The sequence below is a fragment of the Macaca fascicularis genome, chromosome 8, assembly GCF_037993035.2.
Source record: "Macaca fascicularis isolate 582-1 chromosome 8, T2T-MFA8v1.1".
Taxonomy (NCBI): Eukaryota; Metazoa; Chordata; class Mammalia; order Primates; family Cercopithecidae; genus Macaca; species Macaca fascicularis.
In genome coordinates this window covers 103,370,173-103,393,573 of record NC_088382.1, presented here as the reverse complement: position 1 = coordinate 103,393,573, position 23,401 = coordinate 103,370,173, and the positions used below count along the sequence as shown (strand labels likewise).

Sequence of the window (23,401 nt, the reverse complement as noted above, 5' to 3'; positions counted from 1 at the left end):
ATTAAATGACAGCTGTTATTTTTGTTAAGATGAGTGAGGATGTCTCCAGGGAGTCTTAACTGAGCATCACCTTTTGAGATTAGGTAACTCATGTTCTATTTCTTAGAGTATTGCTTCTGTATTCTTGTTTGAAGGAGTCTGCCTCTGAGGACAGAGTCCTCTTTCTGTGCAATACAGAATAATGGCTTCTGCAGGCAAACAAGTAGGGTTCAATTTTGCCTGGCTTTTTGTGCAAGCTATGTAATCCTCCATGCCTCAGTTTCCCTTATCTGTAAAACAGGAATAATAATAGTACCTACCTCCAAAAGTAGTTGTAAGAATAAATTGAGATCATGCATATGTCCTGCAACATAATAAACTCTCAATAAATGTTAACTTTTTTTTTTTCTTTTTGAGACAGAGCTTTGCTCTTGTCACCCAGGCTGAAGTGCAGTGGCATGGTCTCAGCTCACTGCAACCTCCTCCTCCTGGGTTCAAGAGATTCTCCTTCCTCAGCCTCCTGAGTAGCTGGGATTACAGGTGCCCGCCACCATACCCAGCTAATTTTTGTAATATTAGTAGAGACAGGGTTTCACCATGTTGGCCAGGCTGGTCTCGAACTCCTGAACTCAGGTGATTCGCCTACCTCTGCCTCCCAAAATGCTGGGATTACAGGCGTGAGTCACCATGCCTGGCCAATAAATGTTAACTTTTAGGGTCATGTTCCTGAGACTGCAAGGCCAGGACCAAACTATGGATTACCAAAGTAAATGATATCTAGTCAATGAGCCTAGCTCTTCAGAGTGACATCCTCTGCTTCTCTATAGATCACCTTGACATTTCAAACAAGTCACAAATACTTATAATAGTCTCACTTATTTACATATATCTGAGACATACATATTTACTGAACGTTTCCCACAACCCTACTAGTAGTATCCCCATTTTACAGATGAGGAAACTGAGGCACAGAGAGGATAATTTGTCCAGTGAGTAAAAGATGGCTCTCATTTGTGTTAACCATCTTTTTATTTTCTTATTAAACTACCTCTTCTTTCTTATAATCTTATCATTCAAGAATGGGTATTTTGCAGTGAGAAAGGGATCCACAACTCACTTTTTCTGTCATCTGTAACAATGTTTTTAAAATGTACTTTCTGCTTAACGAGTTTTGAATCCATCCACAAACGCACCAAGTAGCTATATAACGTGGTGGACAACTTTGTTATTTGCAATTGATAAAACCAAACACAAGGTTGTTCACCAGCTATTATGTAGCAGGCATCACAGAGTATACCTGTAATAGTGATTTTTCATTACTGAAATTTCAGTACTGGCTCATCTGTTCTCTTGTTTCAAAAATCCAGAAGATGGGAACACATTTATAAAGACACTTTACAAGGTTATTAATATCTATAAAACCGACTAAGTATGCATTTATTAAGCCCCCAGGTGTTGGGATTGTACTTGGCGAACATCTAAGGCAGTAAAATTACCTTTTCTGTGGTATTCTACGGTCTACAGGAGCTTTTTTATTTTTATGTTTTGAGATGGAGTCTCACTCTTTTGACCAGGCTGGAGTGCAGCGGTGCGATCTCGGCTCACTGCAGCCTCCATCTCTCGGGTTCAAGGGATTCTCCTGCCTCAGCCTCCCGGGCAGCTGGGATTACAGGCGCCCGCCACCATGCCAGGCTAATTTTTTTTTTTTTTTTTTTTTTAATTTTTAGTAGAGACGGGGGTTTCGCCCTGTTGGCCAGGCTGGTCTCGAACTACCGACCGCAAGTGATCCGCCCGCTTCGGCCTCCCAAAGTGCTGGCTTCGGCCTCCCAAAGTGCTGGGATTACGGACGTGAGCCACCGCGCCCGGCCACAGGAGCTTTTTAGAAGATGCTTTACGCCACACAGTAATGCAACACTGAAAAGACAAGTCGCCTTTTCTCTGCTTTTGCATCTCTTTCCTTAACTTCTGGAAATCTTGAATTTCCACAGTTGTCTACCGAAGATTCTCAGTACATCTACCATCTGAGCCTTGACTGTGTCTCCGAATTTCTCCTGTTGCAAATCGAGGTCCCTGGACTGGGCACAATCTGGGCATGCGCAGAAGCTCAGCCAACTCGGGGCTCCGCCTCCCCTCCTCTAGCAAGGGGAAGCGGGTGAGCGGCAGCGCGCGTGCGCAAGCGTGGTGGTGGGATACGCCTGGAGAGCGCATGGGCAGAGAAACATTACGTCCGTTTGTCCGGACCGGAGGGGCAGTGGGCGCCATCTTCTTCTAGGCTCACTGAGGGCTCTACGTGTTCTGGGGAGGCTGCTGCGACGAGGAGTGCCCTCAGCCTCCGGCCTTGTGTGTCCGACTCGGCAGCAGTGGTGTGTGTTTATTGCCAAGTGCGAAGCAGTTCCCCTCGGGGCGCCGGGGGTGGGGAGGGCTGGGCGACCAAGCCGGAAGAACCGGGAAAGGCGGGACCGGCGGCCGCGCCAGTATCTAGCGTAGCTCCTGCCGTTAGGGCACCCTCTTTTCTTGCTAAAACACCGACTCTCCCTTTCCCGTCAGCTTCCATGTGGTGGTGTATGTGCGCTTCCCAGGGATCTTGAGAGTGAAGATCTCGAAGGATTTCATAGGTATTTCTTTTTCTTTGCTATGTCATCGTAGTTAGTAGTGGCAGAAAAGCGCTGCAGGCCCGGCTCGTTAGGCTTGAGAAGGGCAAGTGTTTTCAGTTAGATTTGGGGGCAGTTCACCCTCTGGCGAGGTAGGGTGGAATGTTTGCCCTTGAGACGGCGTAACGGAAAGGCACAGAGGTTGGGCGGTCCAGGTTAATTTGAAGGCTGATTTTGGCTGAAAGTCTGGCAACAACATCGGATCCCACGTAGCAACTTTGGCCTGGCGCGAAAGAAGGAAGCTCTGACCCCTGGGAGTTATGGACAAAGGCTTTGGGCTGTAGAATCGATGCCTTCGGATGATTCCCGTTTGAGGATGTTGGGAGAAATCCTGTGCCGTGTGGATTCGTCTTCATTTACAGTTCTTCTTAGGGACTATGGCTCTCATTGGTCATTCCTTTGGTTTTTATTTTAAACATCTACATTATAAAAGGTGGATCATCATAAAGAATAATTGTGGGTTGGTGTAGATTATTTTCTCCAGGGGAAACTCACGTTTAGAGTGCGAATATGCTACATCATGACTTTGGGCTTTACGAATTAGTCGCAAAGAGTTAAAAAAATTCTCTCTCTCACCATATCTGGAAAATGACTTTTTCTTCGCTAGTTAAAAATCAAATGGATCTAATGAGATATTACTTATTCAAATTCTGCCTCCCTCCCCTTTCCCTCTCTGTATCCCGTTAAATCTTGATTAGAAGATACACATTACATATTGTTTAGCTATAATGATGATTAAGTGGGATGAATCGTATAAAAATAGAAGTTATTTAAAATGCGCTTTTAATTTCACTGACTTAAGTGACCTTTTAGGGACCCACTTTCTTTTCATAGAAATTTTAACAGATTATTGTCTTCAAATGAACACAAAGGCACGAAAATACTTTTTGCATTCATAACTAGAAAAATGCAAAATTTTAATTGCAGACTAGGGTAATTTTCGTGTTTTGCTTTCTGTAATTTAGTGTGTTAAGAGCTGAATTTCTGGAGAATTTGCTTAAGGAAATAGCATGTTGGAACCACAGAAGTGCCCATTTTGAGAGCTGGTCTTTTATAGTTGGTCTCCAAGGTGTGATACTGTGGAGGCATAAATGGTACATTACCCTACTGTCTCAGGGGCAGAGAAGTTTAAGCATTAGTTGTGTTTAACTGTGGCAAATGAGAGTAAGCTTTTTAAATAGTCTGCTTGAATTGGAATTCATGAGATTTGTGCTCATGAAACTACTTAGTTAAAAGATCTTACTAGAGATTTTTTTGAATTTGAGATATAATTATTCCTTGAAATGTCTCTAATTTCTCTTGTAGATGAATTTATGTTCCCAGGGTAAATCCCTTTAAATTTTTTTAAAAAGCTTAGGAGAGACAAGAATATGTATATCTTACGGTGCTTTCTAAAATATCTTAACAGTAAAAGAGTAGCTAAGCCAATTTGCATAGGAGGGAGTCTTGGGACTTTAATATGGATAAGCATTCCAGAAGCCATTTATAGTTTTTGTTGAAGTGTTTGTATGGATATTGGTTTGTTGAAGAAAATAGGCTTTTTTTGGGTTGTTACTGTGCAAATACTTGAATAGCAAACCTCATTAATATTTTTCAGATGTAGAATGTGTGAAGTAATTTGATGTCTTTGCTAGTTTAGCTTCTAGTTAATCTATGGACCCTTTTTAAAGGAAAACAAACAGACCTCAGTGAATGTATCTTCAGACCCCCACTTTGGGGAACAGTGGTACTTAAGTGTAAGTACTGGATTCTTGATTAATGCAACATTTATTTGTACATTAAAAACATGTAAATTACGCCAGGCGCAGTGGATCATACCTGTAAATCCTAGCACTGTGGGAGGCTGAGGCAAGCTAGTTGCTTGAGCCCATGAGTTCCCTACCAGCCTGGGCAACATGGTGAAACCCTGGCTCTACAAAAAATACAAAAATTAGCCGGGTGTGGTGGTGCACACCTGTAGTCCCAGCTACTTGGGAGGCTGAGGTGGGAGGATTGCCTGAGCCTGGGTAAGTCTAGGCTGTAGTGAGCCAAGATCGCACCACTGCACTCCAGCCTGGGTAGCAGAGCGAGAGAGACCCTGTCTCCTCCACCAAAAAAAGTGAGTGTAAATTATAATTATTATTTTGGCAAGTCTTCGTGAAATAGTTTGGGTATCCCTGAAAGTATTAAACACAGACTTCTTTAAAAAAAAATACATTGAGATTTTCAGTAAACTGGTAATCCCAGTATTCCAGGTAATTTTTACTTTTACTTTCTACATCATCATTTGGGTTTCCTTAGTAGAGTGAAGAATAGTTGTTTGAAATGGAAATCTGCTATTGGCATTACTAATAAGATAAATAGCATTTTCTGTTTGGCTGAGAAGAATTTTACCAGTTAACTATTTTTGCAGTATAAGGAGTGCTATTGAGATTTTTAACTTTAGGGATATTGTAGTATTTGCCTTAATTATACTGGTATTATGAAATTTGGTTCTGTGCTCAGACGTGTGAGCTGTTTATGTAGACCTTTAAATTGTATCCAAACAGTAGCCCATAGGTTTGGATTTATTGTTATAAAAATTGATTTTTGAATTTCAGGCTTTGCTGTTTTATTCATTTATTGTATAATTTTGAATGGTTGCCTTAATTTGATTTGGTCTTATGTTTTGAAAGGAAGGAGAACAGCACGAGAGTTGGATATAAATATGTACTAGGTATTTGAATTTTCATGTGGCAAAATGATTGAAGGTCTTTTTTTTTTAACTTTTGGTATTGAGATTTTACTTGTAGAACAGTTTTTTGAAGTAGATGTAAAACTTGTGTACAGCAAAATGTATAGACCATAAGGATAGAATTCAGTAAACCTTGATAAATTTATACACCCATGTAACTACTACTGCATTCAAAATATATAACATTTCCATCACTCCTTTTTTTCATGCTACTTCCAATCAAGGAGCAGTTGTTCAATTTTCAGCAAGTTTTAAATTTTTAAATAATTTTTATGTCTATTTGAATATTGTATCTCCTTTTTGCAGAAGGATGATTAATTTCCCCTTGGAACAAAATACCATTTTGTAACACCTGTAATTGTGGTTCCTTATACTGCTTCACTTTTGATAGGTAATTCTGAAATGGATATCCTAATCTGGCGTTGTTTAAGATAAATTACAGGGTTCGAGGATTAATTATATTTCATTTTCTTTCCACAGTTAAGTTGCTTTTACAGAATTAACAGGTCTCCAAGAAATTGTAAAAAAGGTAAGATATCCAGAGTTTAAGGCTTTTTACAGAGGCTTGACAAAAAACATGTGAAGTAGAATAGTACATCTAGGTACCCATGGCTTCTGTTCCCTTTTTTTTTTTTAAAGACAGGGCCTCACTCTGTCACCCAGGCTGGAGTGCAGTGGCACAGTTGCAACCCATTGTATCCTGAAAATTTAAAATTGGGCTCAGGCAGTCTTCCTGCCTCAGCCTCCTGAGTAGCTGGGACTACAGGTGCATGCCACCCTGCCTGGCTAATTTTTTCTTTTTAGAGACAGGCTCTCGCTCTGTTGCCGAGGCTGGTCTTGAACTCCTGGCCTCAAGCGATCCTCTTGCCTTGGCCTTCCAAAGCCTGGAATTATAGGCGTGAGCCATCATGCTGGCCCTGGCTGTTGTTCTCTGTGTCTGGCCAGTGGTAGGCAATTTATTATCATGAGCAGAAATTACATACTAACCATAGATGACTTTTCTAAATATGTAAAATTCATTGCAGTTGATAAAATAATCTACAAAGCTGTCATGTTTCAGTAGAAGATAAGATTCTAAATGAGTCTGAAAGTAGTTTGGTCTTCTTGTGAAGCAGCATTTGGCAGACTTACAAAGGAAGATTTGATATTTTTGATGTTCCTATTGTATAGAATAGGTGATACGAAATGTTTCTTCAAGGTAGTTGGTTTATTTGTATTTTTAGATGGGAGAAAGTTTTCTTTAATAATTAGATATCAGTATTTTTGTGAACTTGTATCTTGTTTTCATTTATAAATGTTGAAGGAAGCAGGAGCCAGGTAATTACTAAGCTTAGTTTGGGCTAAGGTACTTCAAAAATAAGACTTGCTATTATGTGTACCTTTTTGTCTGCAGGTCATTATTGCTGTGGTTTGAACTCAGCATGGCTGTAGTCATCCGTTTACTGGGGCTTCCTTTTATTGCGGGGCCTGTGGATATTCGTCACTTCTTCACGGGATTGACTATTCCTGATGGAGGAGTGCATATAATTGGAGGGGAAATTGGGGAGGCTTTTATTATTTTTGCAACAGATGAAGATGCAAGACGTGCCATAAGTCGTTCAGGAGGGTTTATCAAGGATTCATCTGTAGAGCTCTTTCTTAGTAGCAAGGCAGAAATGCAGAAGACTATAGAAATGAAAAGAACTGATCGTGTAGGAAGAGGGCGTCCAGGATCTGGGACTTCAGGGGTTGGCAGCCTATCTAATTTTATTGAGTCTGTTAAGGAAGAAGCAAGTAATTCTGGATATGGCTCTTCAATTAATCAAGATGCTGGGTTTCATACTAATGGTACAGGACATGGTAATTTAAGGCCAAGAAAGACAAGGCCATTGAAGGCCGAGAATCCTTTCTTGTTTCTACGAGGTTTGCCTTACCTAGTAAATGAAGATGATGTACGTGTCTTTTTCTCTGGTTTGTGCGTGGATGGAGTAATTTTCTTAAAACATCATGATGGCCGAAATAATGGTGATGCCATAGTAAAATTTGCTTCATGTGTTGATGCTTCAGGAGGTCTTAAATGTCATAGAAGTTTTATGGGTTCAAGATTTATAGAAGTAATGCAAGGATCAGAACAACAGTGGATTGAGTTTGGTGGTAATGCAGTTAAGGAGGGTGACGTTCTTAGGAGATCTGAAGAACATTCTCCACCAAGAGGAATTAATGATAGACATTTTCGAAAACGGTCTCATTCAAAATCTCCCAGAAGAACACGTTCTCGTTCCCCTCTTGGATTTTATGTACACCTAAAAAATCTGTCCCTCAGTATTGATGAAAGAGATTTAAGAAATTTCTTTAGAGGTACTGATCTGACTGATGAACAGATTAGGTTTTTATATAAAGATGAAAACAGAACAAGATATGCCTTTGTGATGTTCAAGACTCTGAAAGACTATAATACTGCTCTGAGTTTACATAAAACTGTTTTACAGTATCGTCCAGTTCATATTGATCCAATTTCTAGAAAACAAATGTTGAAGTTCATTGCACGTTATGAAAAGAAGAGATCAGGGTCACTAGAGAGAGATAGGCCTGGACATGTTTCACAAAAATACTCTCAAGAAGGTAACTCTGGCCAGAAGCTGTGCATCTATATAAGAAATTTTCCATTTGATGTTACAAAAGTTGAAGTGCAGAAGTTCTTTGCAGACTTTCTTCTTGCTGAGGATGACATTTACTTGCTTTATGATGACAAAGGTGTTGGTCTGGGAGAAGCATTAGTGAAATTTAAATCAGAAGAACAGGCCATGAAAGCTGAACGTTTAAACCGACGAAGATTCTTAGGGACAGAGGTATTATTAAGACTTATATCTGAGGCACAAATGCAGGAGTTTGGTGTAAATTTTTCCTTGATGTCCAGTGAAAAAATGCAAGCTCGCTCAGAGTCACGTGAGCGAGGTGACCATTCTCATTTATTTGACTCAAAAGACCCACCAATATACTCAGTTGGTGCCTTTGAAAACTTTAGACATCAGCTAGAGGACTTGAGGCAACTGGATAACTTCAAGCATCCCCAGAGGGATTTCCGGCAGCCTGACAGGCACCCTCCAGAAGACTTCCGACACTCCTCAGAGGACTTTAGGTTCCCCCCAGAGGACTTCAGGCACTCCCCAGAGGACTTCAGGCGACCTCGGGAGGAAGACTTCAGGCGGCCTTCTGAGGAGGACTTCAGGCGTCCTTGGGAGGAAGATTTCAGGCGCCCTCCGGAGGATGACTTCAGGCACCCTAGGGAGGAGGACTGGAGGAGGCCCCTTGAGGAGGATTGGAGGCGGCCGCCGGAGGAGGATTTCAGGCGGTCTCCCACGGAGGACTTCAGGCAGCTTCCCGAGGAGGACTTCAGGCAACCCCCTGAGGAGGACTTCAGGTGGCTCCCAGAGGAAGATTTCAGGCAGCCACCTGAGGAGGACTGGAGACGGCCCCCAGAGGAGGACTTTAGGCGGCCTCTTCAGGGAGAATGGAGGCGACCACCCGAGGATGACTTCAGGCGGCCCCCAGAGGAGGATTTCAGGCATTCCCCTGAGGAGGACTTCAGGCAGTCACCCCAGGAGCATTTCCGGAGGCCACCTCAGGAGCATTTCCGTCGGCCACCCGCAGAGCATTTCCGGAGACCACCTCCAGAGCATTTTAGGCGGCCTCCCCCAGAGCACTTCCGGCGGCCACCCCCAGAGCATTTCAGGCGCCCACCCCCAGAACATTTCAGGCGCCCACCCCCAGAGCACTTCCGGAGACCGCCCCAGGAGCATTTCAGGCGGCCGCCTCAGGAGCATTTCAGGCGCTCCCGAGAGGAAGATTTCAGGCACCCACCAGATGAAGACTTCAGGGGCCCTCCTGATGAAGACTTTAGGCACCCTCCTGATGAGGACTTCAGGAGCCCCCAGGAGGAAGATTTTAGATGCCCTTCTGATGAAGACTTCAGGCAGCTCCCAGAGGAAGACCTTAGGGAAGCTCCGGAGGAGGACCCTAGACTTCCTGACAATTTTAGACCTCCTGGTGAGGATTTTAGGAGCCCGCCTGATGATTTTAGAAGTCACCGCCCTTTTGTGAATTTTGGTCGTCCAGAAGGTGGCAAGTTTGATTTTGGAAAGCATAATATGGGAAGTTTTCCTGAGGGGAGATTTATGCCTGATCCAAAGATAAACTGTGGTTCAGGTAGAGTAACTCCTATTAAGATAATGAATCTTCCATTTAAAGCTAATGTTAATGAAATTTTAGACTTTTTCCATGGTTACAGAATCATACCTGATTCAGTTTCAATACAGTATAATGAGCAAGGCTTACCTACAGGGGAAGCCATTGTTGCTATGATAAACTATAACGAAGCTATGGCTGCTATTAAAGATCTAAACGATAGGCCAGTTGGGCCCCGAAAAGTTAAGTTAACTTTGCTGTAGAGAGAGAGCATTTCTAAATTCAGTTATCTTCCTTGCAGTATTGATGGAGTAAAATACATTTGTTTTAAAAAGTGTGGTTTTTTTTTATAAATTATCTAATGAAATATTTTATTTTTGACCTGTGAATAGAACAAATGTAAATAGTAGAATGTGAATCTGGTTTTCTTTTGCTTGCAAATTGCCATTAATTTTTTTTTCTAATTTAAAATTACATATGCTGTTTTTTCCTTTGATGGGGAGAAAGAACTAATTCCCTGAGTTCATTCATTTTTGTTGATGTCATGGGTAAGCTTCAAGACTTATTGAAGTAGAGTTGTATTTGGGGAAGATACATTTTATATTCACTTTTTTTCCCCCATTCTGTAGTCTACTCAAACTGTATAAGGAAATAGTGACTGTTCAGGTTTGGCATTTTCATTGCTACTTGCCTGCAGAATTAATGCCCTCTTCCTTGTCTGAGATATTACTGTGTTAAGTGTCCTGTTAATTATAAATAGTTCAAAATGGACAGACTGTCAACTTGAAATTTACTTATGTAAAAAGCTTAGGTGATTCTTAGGGTTTCCATGTTCATAACTTTACAAAGTTTTATAACAATAAAATTGCAACTTAATAGAACAACTAATTAACTTGTATTTGTATAAAAAGAAAAAAGAATTGCAGCTTGATACTGTGAAGTTTTTCAGTAACTTCATTAAACCATATTTATGATGGGAGGGACCAGACATTCTATAGTAATAATGTATAGTGCTGTGTATAATTCCATGGTTTCTTCAACATCTTATCAACCAAATACGATTAATACAACATACGCAAAAGACAGTAAAATAAGAATCTAATTATAGGTGCAAGAGGACTCAGGCTTATGCTGGGAAGAATCTGACAAATGGTATAGTTTTCCTAGGAAGAATTTACTGATGAGTCACATAACTTGCATGTAATATTAGGTTCTCATTTTTTAGCTTCAAAACTTTGTGTCCATGCAAAGACTCCATAACTGTTAAGACTTGTGTGGTTGAATTTTGACTTCTTTGATATTCAGCATTTAGTGCATACATTTTGCAAATAGGGAATTTGATTTTCTGTACCCATATTATTTATAGCTAACATTTATTAGGCACTTACTATGTGCTAGGCACTGTAAGCACTTTACATGCATAATCTCAGTATTCCCTATGAGTACAGGGTTAATTATTTACCTCTATTTCACAAATGAGATAATGAAGTGGGAGGTTAAGCAACTTGCTTGAAGTCACAGGTAATAAATCATGGGGCCAGTTTTAACCCAGACAGACCACTGACTCCAGTTCATGCTTTTACTGCCTCACTTTTTTAAGTGGTATTTTTAATTAGGAAGACCATGCTAAAGATACTTTCAAGGATAAGTGATATATTTTCTCACTTCAGTTGTTGGTTTAAAATTAGCATAAAAAGGTAAAACCAGCATGCTCAAACATTGAGCTCAAACATTGACATTATTAATAAAACCCGAGTGACTTTAAAAGTTTCTATCCAGGGTTTCTCTTGGGATACGCACATTGTATATTACTGGCTTATATTTCACAATTGCTCATTTTATTCAACATGATTGACTCTGGTTGGCCTTTTATAATTTTCATGAAACATAATTTTCCTCAGTTCTGTAATCCAGATTTTCCCCATTGAGTAAATAAGAATACAATTGAATTTGCATAGGGTAATTTAGACATTTAATAGGATATTGCATAGGTAGAATACTTTGTCAGTACTTAGTTACTACCTATATGTATTTTTGTGTTACTTTTCAGTGATTTAAATCTAACAAATCTGCTTAAATTTGTTTTAGTGAATATCCTGCTCACTATGGAATGAATAAACAGGTAAATTTGATACAAAAAAGCACCGCAGTATGATTCTTTAAGCTTGTAAGTAGCTAAGATAACATTAAATTGTTTGGAATATCCAAACCAAGCACAATAAAGAAAGTAGAAAGAAATATTTTTAATTGAGCAGAGATTGTATAGATGGTTCATTTGGTCACCCATCTTGAATATATGGAAAGTTAAAAAGTACTTCTCAAATACAAAGGAATAAAGCTAAGATGAAGCTTAACGTGAGGAATTACTTACTGTGGAACTGCTTTTCACACTAGGCTGAGGTGGGATGGTGGTGGTAGTTAAGAGGCCAGCTATAGTAAACATAAGCTTTGTAGTTTTATTATTTTAAGAGCCAGAGTCTTGTTCTGTTGGCCAGGCTGGAGTGCAGTGGTCTGATAATGGTTCACTGCAGCTTCCAACTCCTGGGCTCAAGCTGTCTTCCTGCCTCAGCCTCCTGAGAGCTGGGACTACAGGTGTGTGCCATCTTGTCTGGCTAACTTTTTTTTTTATTTGTAGAGACGGTCTCACTGTGTTGCCCAGGCTGTTCTCAAATTTCTGGCCTCCTGGCCTCAAGTAATCCTCCCTCCTTGGTCTCCCAGAATGTGTTGGGATTACAGGTGTGAGCCACTGTGCCCAGCCTTGTATTTTGATTTTTAAATTATGTGAATATTTCATTTTACTCCATAATATATCCGGGCTTAATATTTTTAAACTTCATTATAAAACGTTTATTACAGAAGTGGTGTCTTCTAGTTGGGAGCCATCTTTGCACATCTGTCTCCAACTCTGCCTTTAGTGATATGTCAATAACAAATTGGCCATGACAGGAGTATTTTACACCATGGAAATTGATAAATGCAGCAAATCAAGGAATTCCCCTTCCGTTGTCCCCTCAGAGAGCCAGCTTCCCAGCACCTCATCAATTTCAAATATAAAAAAAGAACAGTAAATTTTCATGTACACATCACTCAGCTTCAGTAATTGTCATCTCATAGCCAGTTTTTCCTCTCCTATCCTCAAGGTATACCAGGTACACTGGAGGTGTATTCTCTAGTCTGATATCCAGTGGCATTTGTCTTAAACATTTTTGTCTAGAAAGTATCTAAAAAAATGTAGATCATGTCTAGAAAGTCAATCCAACAACCAAGAGATAGGTAAAAATCATATTAGGAATGCATTTCTATTAATTTACTGATATCACTGTTAAGAGCAGTGGTTCTTGATCCATATGTCACCTGTTAAGTAGTGACCTTGCTGCCTCTGTTTTTGCAGTAAATAATAGCTGTTGTTTATTGAGGTGTATTAGAAACTATATGATGTATAATTATGTATGAATTAACTATCATTTAATTCTGATAATCCTAGTAAATGTACTACAGGTCGAGTATTCCTGATCTGGAAATTTGAAATTTCAAATGCTCCAAAAATTGCAAGCTTTTTGAGTGCCAACATGATGTTCAAAGAAAATGCTCATTGCAGCATTTAAGATTTCAGATTTTTGGGTTAGGAATGTTGAGCTGGTATAATGCAAATACTCCAAAATCTGAAGAAATCCAAAGTCTTAAATACTTCTGGTCCCAAGCACTTCAGATAAAGGATACTCAATTTGTATTCCTATTTTGGAGATAAGAGATGGAGACTTACAGGCTGGGTTGGTTGGATTGGTTACCTGTTTTTTGTTGTTGTTGCAGTGGGAAGCTAGGAATGGTTTTTTACATTTTTAAGTGTACTTAAGTCTTAAATGGTTACATAAGTACCCGTATAATAGTCTTGAATTTGCCTCAACCCACCAAGAGTAAAAATGTTTACTATCTGGCCCTTTAAGAAGTTTGCCAACCTAGGTCTGGTCTAAATAATGAAAATTTTACATTAATGAAGGTATTTTCATGGATAGTATTCCTTTTGTTCTTAGAATATTTCTCTGAGGTAGGCAGAATGTATGTTTTATTCTAGAATTATTGGTTTATGCAGTTTTAACTTTACAAATAAAGCAAATCATGCTCAAGAGAAGTTGCTATTTAGTAAACAGCAAAATAAATATAATAACTGTTTTCCCCCGAACTACAACCAAATTTAAATACTAAGTGAGGAAGCAGTAAATATCCAATGATAATCTTGAGTTTCTTAATATCTATTTAGGGTTTTAAAAAAAGTACTGAAATAACTTTGTCACTTAGGACTATTCTCAGGAAAGAGTGCTTTGTTAAGAGCCATGAATGACAAAGTCAAAAGCTTTCTAGAAATCTTTATTTTTCTGTTATGAATAATTGCATTTTCTAATTATCCCAAATGATTTTATAAATTCCCTTTTATATGCCTGCCTGGGATCCATGAAATAAAAGTATAATTCCTTACCAAAAGAGAAGCATCAGAGACACTGAAAGGCTCCAATTGTTTTGTATTTTCAGAAATAAAAGTGATTGTATACCCTTTTATTAACTGCATGGTAGCTTGGCAAAATTTTTATAGAATTTTTAATGATTTATGGTGTTCTGTGATGAGGCAACATTCCACTAAATTAGCCTTCCAAAAGTTGCAGTATCATGTATAAGTATGACAGTTTTGTTTTAAAACCAGAGTCAGATTGAATGTGGCTTTTTTTTACAGCTGAAATGTATGCCTTATGTGTATTCATAACACATTGATATCTTAGTGTCACATTATCTTTATTCTTTGATTATACTCTTGAAAAGTAAATTTACTTATCAAATGATAAAGTTTTAAGGGAAAGTAAAAAAAAAATATTTTTTCTTAAGGCTTCATGGAATAGAATTACATGTAATCAGAATGACTACATAGGACCCTTTTCTGGTAATGAAAGCATGGAGTCTTAACCAAAAAGCTAAGCAGAATTGTTAGATCTTTTGGTTTCTGTCATAATGTACTATTGGAACTTCAAGTAGATATAGTACATTAATATGAAATACTTTGAAATACACCATCTTTGAAAAAAAAAGGTACTTACACAAAAATCACCTAACACTAGTTAGGATGTTGAAATGACTGGTATGTAATATTTTTTAAAGCCTTCATTTTTGGTCAGCATAAGTTTCCTTTAATTATTTTTCTGTTTCCAGTTGGACTTCACTTTGAGGCTTAACATATCAAAGTGAGTATAAAGTTCTATAGTTTAGTCATTGTGGATTCCATGTCATTTATGATGAAAATGGAAATGTGTAGTTTACTTAAGAAAATTTTCTTCTTCTGTAACATCTAACTCTTCATCCTCATCATCATCTGCTTGTTGATCCTTTCTTAGTCGACAAGTGGATACCTGTTAAAAGTCAACACACTTTTTAAAATAAAAATACTAACTTAAAAAAATTTTACATGCTTGGTATCTTTTTATGCTATTAAAGGGCACACAACAAATATTTCAAAAAAAAGTCCATGTCATAATTTTTAGTAGTGACAATTCCCTATGAATTTTAAGGTCAGAGGCCAGTTTTTTCATTCATGATATTTTTTGAATAAAAATGTGTAATTAGCCATTTGATTTTAGTTGGATAGCCATCAATACTTCAGAAACACTACTTTAAAAGTATAGACTTAGTATATTATGAATGTTAAAAATAAATTTTGGGTCACAAAAACAGCATTTGAGAATCATAAAATGGATGGCAAAAATAGAAGGATATTTCAGCTAGGCAGTGGGACAGAAATACTGATGTAAAAGTAGTGTGATTTAAATGGAATGAGTTGAGAATCTGAACTCACCAGTTTTAAGTTGCCTGACTGCTGCCACATAGGGCATGTTGCTTAAAACTTCTCTGAGAGTGATTGTATCTAACCCAGAGGACATTTGGGAATGTCTAGAGACACTGTTGTTTGTCACTGTTGGGGCTGTGTGTTTATGTGTGCTGCTGGCATGTTGTGGGTAGAGGCTGGGATGCTAGTATCTGCCTAATATTGTCACAATATACAGGACAGTATTCCATCCCCTTCTTCCTTCCTGGTGGGCCCAATTATTTGTCCCAAAGTCAGCAGTGTTGAGGTTGAGAAACCTGGGATAATGCATTCTAAAGTGCTATACAAGTGTTAGCTAAGGTAACATTATTAGTTGTAGTCAAAACCTTTTTTTTTTTTTTTGAGACGGAGTCTCGCTCTGTTGCTTAGGCTGGAGTGCAGTGGCCCAATCTCGGCTCACTGCAACCTCCGCCTCCCAGGTTCACGCCCTTCTCTCGCCTCAGCCTCCCGAGTAGCTGGGACTACAGGTGCCTGTCATCATGCCCAGCTAATTTTTTTTTTTTTGCATTTTTAATAGAGATGGGGTTTCACTGTGTTAGCCAGGATTGTCTCGATCTCCTGACCTCGTGATCCAGCCACCTCGGCCTCCCAAAGTGCTGGGATTGCAGGCGTGAGCCACTGTGCCCGGCAAAACTTTATATGGACTATAAAAGTAAATTTATAGAATTTATGTTCAAAGCACTTAATGCTGGAATAATAAAAATATAATTGGGTTGGGGGAGAGATACATATAAAACAAAATAAATGCTTAGAGGAGAATCAAATGAAAATAGAAGGTATGAAATTTACCTAAAAGTTGTATTTTGAAAATAGTTTGTTGAGTTGCATATTCTGAAAGCTAGATATGAAAAGGGCATAGCTCTCTAGATGAGGGTTTGGCAAGTTGTGGCCCAGCCAGCCTCCTGCTTTTGTAAATAGAATTTTATTAGAACACAGTCATACTGCTTTATGTGTTACTTATAGTTGTTATTTATAGTTGTTGGGGTAGAAACCATATGGCCCACAAAGCCTAAGATACTTAGTCTCCACATCTTACAGAAAAAGTTTGTCAGCCCCTGCTCTAGATACTGGGAAACTCAGGCTTTCTGGATGTAGACAAAAATGATTTTTGTGTTCAGTAAAAGCCATTTTTTGGTATAACTTGGTATTTAACTTTATAATTTAATCAGATCCACTAAGTCTTGATAGTGAGATTTAAACCTAAGTTTGACTTCAGAATCTGTGCTCTTCATATTATAGAAGATAACACATCTGCATGAGCATTCTTCTGTCTTTTCCACTTCTGCTCTGAAGTGTTACGTTTTAGAGAGTAATATGTAATTACAGTATAAAAGATACTTAAGAAATAACAGAGCTGCAACTTAGTGCAATCTTCTGTCATTATAGAAGAGGAAATAGGTCCAGGGGAAGGTAAATTACCTGAGGTGGTATGACTGAGGGGAAACATTTTTAGAACTCAACAATTCCAAAGGCAGCAGCTCAAATTCCTTTAAGAGTATGGTTTCTTGCTCACCTGTCCTGTTCCAGATACACACTTAGCTGACAGTGATCTCTGAAGAGGTGACTTTGAATTTGCTCGTACAATATCTAAACGAGATGAATAATCTGGTGCATACAGAGAATTTCGGAAAACCTATTATAATGATAAAATAGCATTATAAAGTAGATGCTAAACAAAAGACAGTCAAATTAAGTTCCTTAGTTTTTTGTTTTTTTTTAAAACAACTGCCCCCAAATGGACAAAATTCCAATTATTGTAAATGTAAAAGAAAAAAATAAGCTAGAAAGATAAAAGCTAAAAATTCTATTTGAACTATGCAAGATGATGATAGATATTAAACAGTAATTAGTCATGAAACAAGCATTTAAATGCTTTTGCCAGGAGAACTGCAAAAGTTGAGACCTTCCAAGAGCATGCAGGCTAGTAGGGAGGCTGCGACTCATACCTTTGAATCCTTCTGTTCTGCATATGGTCAACTCCTACCAATTTAACTCTGCAGTACTGCTATGAAAATTACATAAGACTAAATTGGAACCACTATAATGTATGGATTCCAACCTTACTAGGGTCTGGAATGCCATGACTTGTCAGTTCTCTTTCCTTAAGGCACTATTTCCAAATGTTACCACTCTCAAGCCTTTCTAGCTCCATCTTTTCTACCCTATCCCCACTACTACTCTAATAGACTAATTAGGTAAGGTTATCAGATATGAATCTCTTCAACTTTCCTCCTTTCCCTTCTCTCTTTTTAAAAATACCATTCTCATTTATTTCCAATGTGCATTTTTTCCTTTAACCAAAACTTCAAACCCAACCAGCAAACAAAAGCTTCTGTTGTCCACAGGTTCCCTCTCCTAGAAAACAAGCTCAAAACCAGTCTCTCTTTTTTTTTTTTTTTTAAGTTATCTCAAGGTATAACTTCTTAAACTTTCTAGAATATTCGACTTCATCTCCATTTTTTTTTAAATTTCTATTTATTTATCAACAAACTACAATTGAGCTTTTCACCTTCCACTAAAATTGCTCTTGCTCACATCACCAAGGTCTTTTTTTCCTTTTCATCCTCACTGACCCCTTCCTGAAACTTAAATGCTACCAAGCTCTTTCATTGTCCTAGTTTCTCTATTTCTTTACATCTCTTTTTCTACTACTTACACCTAAAATATTTTTAAAGGGTTTCCGTTAGGCCACTTTTTATATATAAAAACAATGCTGCTGTGCACAGTGGCTCATGCCTATAATCCCAGCGCTTTGGGAGGCCAAGGCAGGAGGATCACTTGAGCCTAGGAGTTTGAGACCAGCCTGAGCAACATGGCGAAACTCCATCTCTCCAAACAATTAAAAAAGCAGTCAGCCAGGGGTGGTGGCACACGCCTGTAGTCCCAGCTACTTGGGAGGCTGAGGCAGGAGAATCACTTGAGCCTGGGAGGCAGAGGTTGCAGTGAGCCAAGATCACACCACTGCACTCCAGCCTGGGCAACAGAGCGAGACCCTGTCTCAAAGTTTCTCTGCAAGATCTTATCTACACTGTTAATGACTACCCTTCAACTAATCCCCTGACAAGCATACCCTGTGATAGCTGTATTCATGCTCCCAATTATCTCCTGCTCTAGACCAGCACTGTCCAGTAGAACTTTCTGAGATGATGGAAATGCTTGCTGTTCTGTACTGTACAAAAACGTAGCCACTGGCCATGTGTGGCTACTAAGTACTTGAAATGTGGTTCATGTGGCTGAGGAGCTGAATTTTTAAATTGAACTTTAAATAGTTATATATGCCTAATGGCTACTGAACAGTGTAGCTCTAGATTAGCTATTACAATAAAAGACATTATCTTTTACCTAGAAGACCAAGCTATAAGCCTGGGCATTCTCTCTAAATTTCTCACCTGACACTTTGGGAGGCTGACGCAGGTGGATCGCTTGAGCCCTAGGAGTTCAAGACCAGCCTGGGCAACATGGCGAAATTCCATCTCTACAAAAAATACGAAAATTAGCCAGGCATAGTGGGACGTGCCTGTAATTCCAGCTACTTGGGAAGCCGAGGTGGGAGGATCACCTAAGCTCAGAGGTCAAGGCTGCAGTGAGCCATGATTGTGCCATTGCACGCCAGCATGGGCAATAGGATGAGACCCTGTCTCAAAAAAAAAATTTATATAAAACTTACAGATTTTCTCACCTGAGGCACTTCTCTTTTATTGACTCTACATACCATGCCTTTATAGCTTACTTTTTATTTAAGGCCAAAATATGTTATTGCTGTCTTTTTTTAGACAGGGACCCCTCTGTCACTCAGGCTGAAATGCAGTAGTGCAGTCATAGCTCACTGTAGCCTCGAACTCCTGGGCTCAAGTGATTCTCCTGCTTCAGCTTCCTGAGTAGTTGGGGCCACAGGTGTACTTTGGCTAGTTTTTTCATTTTTTGTGCAGACAGTGTCTTGCTACGTTGCCCAGGCTGTCTCAAACTCCTGGCCACAAACCTCCTGCTTCAGCCTCCTGTAATGCTGAGATTACAAGTGTGAGCCACCATGCTTGGCCTCTTTCTCTATTCTAAAACTTTCTGTGACTCTTGACTGTAAATGCAGAACCTAAATTATACTATGCCTTTGCAATGCTGGTTCCTTAGCCTAGAATTACAGCAAACTGTCCTTCAAGAATTACTTGTCCTTCAAGAACAATGTAAAACACCATCTTTCTTCTACATTCCCCTATTGTCTGAGTAGCTCCTACTGTTCATACTCTCAAGTATGGCTTTTAACTCAGTGTTTTGTAATCGATTATGTATCTGTCTCAAGTTCTCTCTTAAGCAAGGGAGCCCTGTTTTATCTATGCATCTCCCCCCTGGCAAATAGAAGATGTTAATTAAATTCACTTTTGCCAAATGAATGATGTTAACCGTTAAGTTGCAAACATAGTTAACATCATTCATTTGGCAAAAGTGAATTTAATTAACATCTTCTATGGGGGGGAAAAGGAGACCCAAATTAGGGGATGGCTATACATTCCTTTAAATCTCAGAGAACTGCAGGACACGGAAGGAATCAAGGATAAAACATAGGAGGTAAGACTTGTGTTTTAAAGTAATTCAGGGATGCTAATTAGGTAAACAGGTTACCAAGGACCAAATTCAATTTTGGTGCCAGACATGGACCACTGACATCCTGGTATGATATAAAAATGCAATGACTTGGGCCAGGTGCGGTGGCTCACGCCTGCAGTCCCAGCACTTTGGGAGGCTGAGGCGGGCGGATCATGAGGTCAGGAGATCAAGACCATCTTGGCTAACATGTTGAAACCCTGTCTCTACTAAAAATACAAAAAATTAGCTGGGCGAGGTGGTGGGTGCCTGTAGTCCCAGCTACTTGGGAGGCTGAAGCAGGAGAATGGCGTGCACCCGGGAGGCGGAGGTTGCAGTGAGCCGAGATCATGCCACTGCACTCCAACCTGGGCAACAGAGTGAGACTCCATCTCCAAAAAAAAACAAAAAAGCAATGACTCATTAAACAACTGGTATTTGGAGGAGAAACATTTTTCTTAAAAACATTCCTTTAACTTTTCTAGCAAAGATGGAATTTAAAGTGGGAAATGGAAAACAGTATGTAACCCTTGGAATACAAGTCTATACCAGTTAAATATTTATTAAAATTAACATTTTACTCCAATTTATTGGCAATAATGCATTTTCCAACATGGTCCAGTATTTCTTCTAAGAGCAGTTCTCAAGATCTGAATGTGCTCTGAAGTTAATACAGAGGTGACCTGACAATACTTTTTTTTTTTTTTTTTTTTTTTTTTTTTTCCGTGAGATGGAGTCTCACCCTTTCACCCAGGCTGGAGTGCAATGGCGCGATCTTGGCTCACTGCAACCTCTGCCTCCCAGGGTCAAGTGATTCTTCGGTCTCAGCCTCCCAAGTAGTTGGGATCACAGGCACGTGCCATCATGCCTGGCTAATTTTTTATATCTTTAGTAGAGACAGAGTTTCACCATGTTGGCCAGGATGGTCTCGAACTCCTGACCTCATGATCCGCCTGCCTCAGCCTCCCAAAGTGCTGGGATTACAGGCCTGAGCCACCGCACCTGGCCGACAGTATTTTTTTGTGAAAAATAATTAAGATGGTTTGTGATACAACTAGAGGAGCCTAACTACAAAACGCTGGCTGCAGCTGGAATACATCTCAGCAGTTCTCACAAAGCATAGACTATCTGGAAGAATAGCAAGTTATTTCTCAGTCTTTTTCTGCATGTTTTCTTTGCTTCTTTCCAAGAAACCTTGTATTTACAGGATCCTTCCTCTTGGTAGGTACCTGTTTGATACTGTATCAGTTACATGAATTAGTTACTTCCCCTGGTCCCACAATTCTCTCCAGACTGTTCTCTCCACAATTGCTATATGGCATAATAATAAATAGTTTATGCCCGTGGTTCATTGAACATGTGCTCGTGTCCTATACTGTGCTGTTTTGCTTTTGTTTTTTTCCATGACATGCCATGATTCTCAACTGTATTGTTTTAAATACACTGTTCTTTCTTCACAACAGTCCTGCCTCAGGACCTTTGTATATCTATCTATGCCCTCTCCCTGAAAGTTTTTGCCAGGCACCCTCCCATGCATCTCTCAAGATTCTAAGAGATCACTCTGATTCTCCAGACTATTTGTAACCCTCCATTACACACAGCACACTTTTTTTTTCCCCTTTATAGGACTGGTCATATTATTAAAAAATCGTTAGTTATTTTTTTGCATGTCGAATTCCCTGGTAGATTTAAAGTTACTGCTTTGACAACTTGGACTGTTTCTAACTTAGAATGCTAAATCCTTCACACTTAGAATGGTGCTTGGCGCATATGAGGTGCTCAATAAATAGTTGTTGAACAAACACGACATGAGGTAAGTACTACAGTATCTCCATTTTAGAAAGGAGGAAGCTGAAGAGCGAGTAAGTTAACTTGCTCAGTATTACTTCACTAGAAAGTAGGGGAGTTGATATTAAAAAAAAAATCTACCACATATTCCTGAGACCTTTAGTTTTACATAGAGCTCTTTTCCCACAAACTACTTAGATGGCTGATTAAGAGTAGTGGTAAGTTATAAAGGAAGTGGTGTAACAAAAAAATACCTAGGGCCTCTGGGATAAGAAGGAAAACCTTGGGGACTGAAGGGCTTGAAGGAACTTTAAGGTCAGTTAACAAATGGCATGTCAAAGGTATTATACAAAGAAGAATGAAAATACTTATAAAGTGGACTACAGTCTTGAAGAAGAATTGGGGGATCACTTTTGAACCTGCCACTAAATGCAGTGTTATTTCTTGCAGGAAATGATTAATGTTACTCAGCAAGAACCATACTTCTGGAAGTCTAATGTAGAGAGGATTAAAGCATAATGGGCCTTGTAGTCAGACTTCCGGATCAGACTTTCAGCTCTGCTACTTAGTAGCTATGAGATCTCTGGGAAGTTTCTTAACTTCACTATACTTCCGTTTTCTCATCCACAGAAATCAGAAATAAGTACTTTCATCAAAGTTGTTGAGAGGATTAAAATAATATAGTTAAAATGCAAAGATCAATAGCTGACTCAATGTAATATGTAAACATTTGCTATTTTATTATTTTATAAATGACAGATGAAAGCTTGATAGTCAATTTTTTTTTGGGGGGGGATGGAGTTTCTGTTGCCAGGCTGGAGTGCAATGGCGTGATCTTGGCTCACTGCAACCTCCGACTCTTGGATTCAAGCGATTCTCTTGCCTCAGCCTCCCAAGTAGCTGGGATTACAGGCGTGTGCCACCAAGCCTGGCTAATTTTTGAGACGGGGTTTCACCACGTTGACCAGGATGGTCTCAATATCCTGACCACGTGATCCGCCTGCCTCGGCCTCCCAAAGTATTGGGATTACAGGCATGAGCCACCGTGCCCGCCCTTTTTATTTTTGGAGATGGAGTCTCACTCTGTCACCCAGGCTGGAGTGCAGTGGCACAATATGAGCTAACTGCAACCTCCGCCTCCCGGGTTCAAGTGATTCTCTTGCCTCAGCCTCCCAAGTAGCTGGGATTATAGGTGCCCACCACCATGCCCAGCTAATTTTTGTATTTTTAGTAGAGACGGGGTTTCAGCATGGTGGCCAGACTGGTCTTGAACTCCTGACTTCAGGTGATCCACCCGCCTTGGGCTCCCCAAGTGCTGGGATTGCAGGCGTGAGCCACTGCGCCTGGCCTTCATAATCAAGTTTTAAAAGCAGGACATGAAAAGGAGTGAAAGTTAAGAAACCTTAGCTGTAGTGTTTGGAAGTAACACTTGGGAAGTCATTACTGACAAATAGAGAAATATAAATATGTATATATAACTGATATAAAACAAATTAGATTTTGACATTAGAAACATATATACACATACTGTAATATGTACTTTCTTCATTTTATTTAACCTATATTCTGGTTTTAAGTTTCCTGAAGCCCATGGAGTAATGGGACGGGAAGGCTCAGAGGATCTCTTTATTGATAGTTAAGATACAAATAAAAATTAGGCCAGGC

At 39.4% G+C, this 23,401-nt stretch overlaps 2 protein-coding genes across 13 annotated transcripts in view; one reads left to right on the top strand and one right to left on the bottom strand.

Moving 5' to 3' along the window:
- The first annotated feature begins 2,229 nt into the window (after nucleotides 1-2,229).
- On the top strand, nucleotides 2,230-14,950 carry RBM12B (RNA binding motif protein 12B). Of its 5 annotated transcripts, XM_005563696.4 has the most exons (4): nucleotides 2,230-2,342; nucleotides 2,527-2,594; nucleotides 5,824-5,872; nucleotides 6,737-14,950. In XM_005563696.4, the coding sequence occupies exon 4, from the start codon at nucleotides 6,765-6,767 to the stop codon at nucleotides 9,768-9,770; it is 3,006 nt and encodes a 1,001-aa protein (XP_005563753.3). In that variant the 5' UTR covers nucleotides 2,230-2,342; nucleotides 2,527-2,594; nucleotides 5,824-5,872; nucleotides 6,737-6,764; the 3' UTR covers nucleotides 9,771-14,950. The 5 variants fall into 5 exon arrangements, with proteins under 5 accessions (XP_005563753.3, XP_005563754.3, XP_065375510.1 ...); XM_005563697.4 differs by lacking the exon at nucleotides 2,527-2,594; XM_065519438.1 differs by lacking the exon at nucleotides 5,824-5,872.
- The window catches only part of CIBAR1 (CBY1 interacting BAR domain containing 1), a 30,360-nt gene continuing 20,815 nt past the window's right edge, over nucleotides 13,857-23,401 (bottom strand). For all 8 annotated transcript variants that reach the window (XR_012416517.1, XR_012416516.1, XR_012416520.1 and 5 more), the window contains 2 exons: nucleotides 16,887-17,006; nucleotides 13,857-14,900 (listed from right to left, as the gene is read on the bottom strand). Coding sequence is in view for 1 of the 8 variants with exons in the window: in XM_005563695.4 (XP_005563752.1) it covers nucleotides 14,808-14,900; nucleotides 16,887-17,006 (213 nt within the window). In the remaining 7 variants the exon portion in view is untranslated. The remainder of the gene's footprint in view (nucleotides 14,901-16,886; nucleotides 17,007-23,401) is intronic.

Bases quoted from the DNA above. Each gene is read 5' to 3' on its own strand.
- RBM12B (XM_005563697.4), top strand. From the start codon at position 6,765: ATGGCTGTAGTCATCCGTTTACTGGGGCTTCCTTTTATTGCGGGGCCT.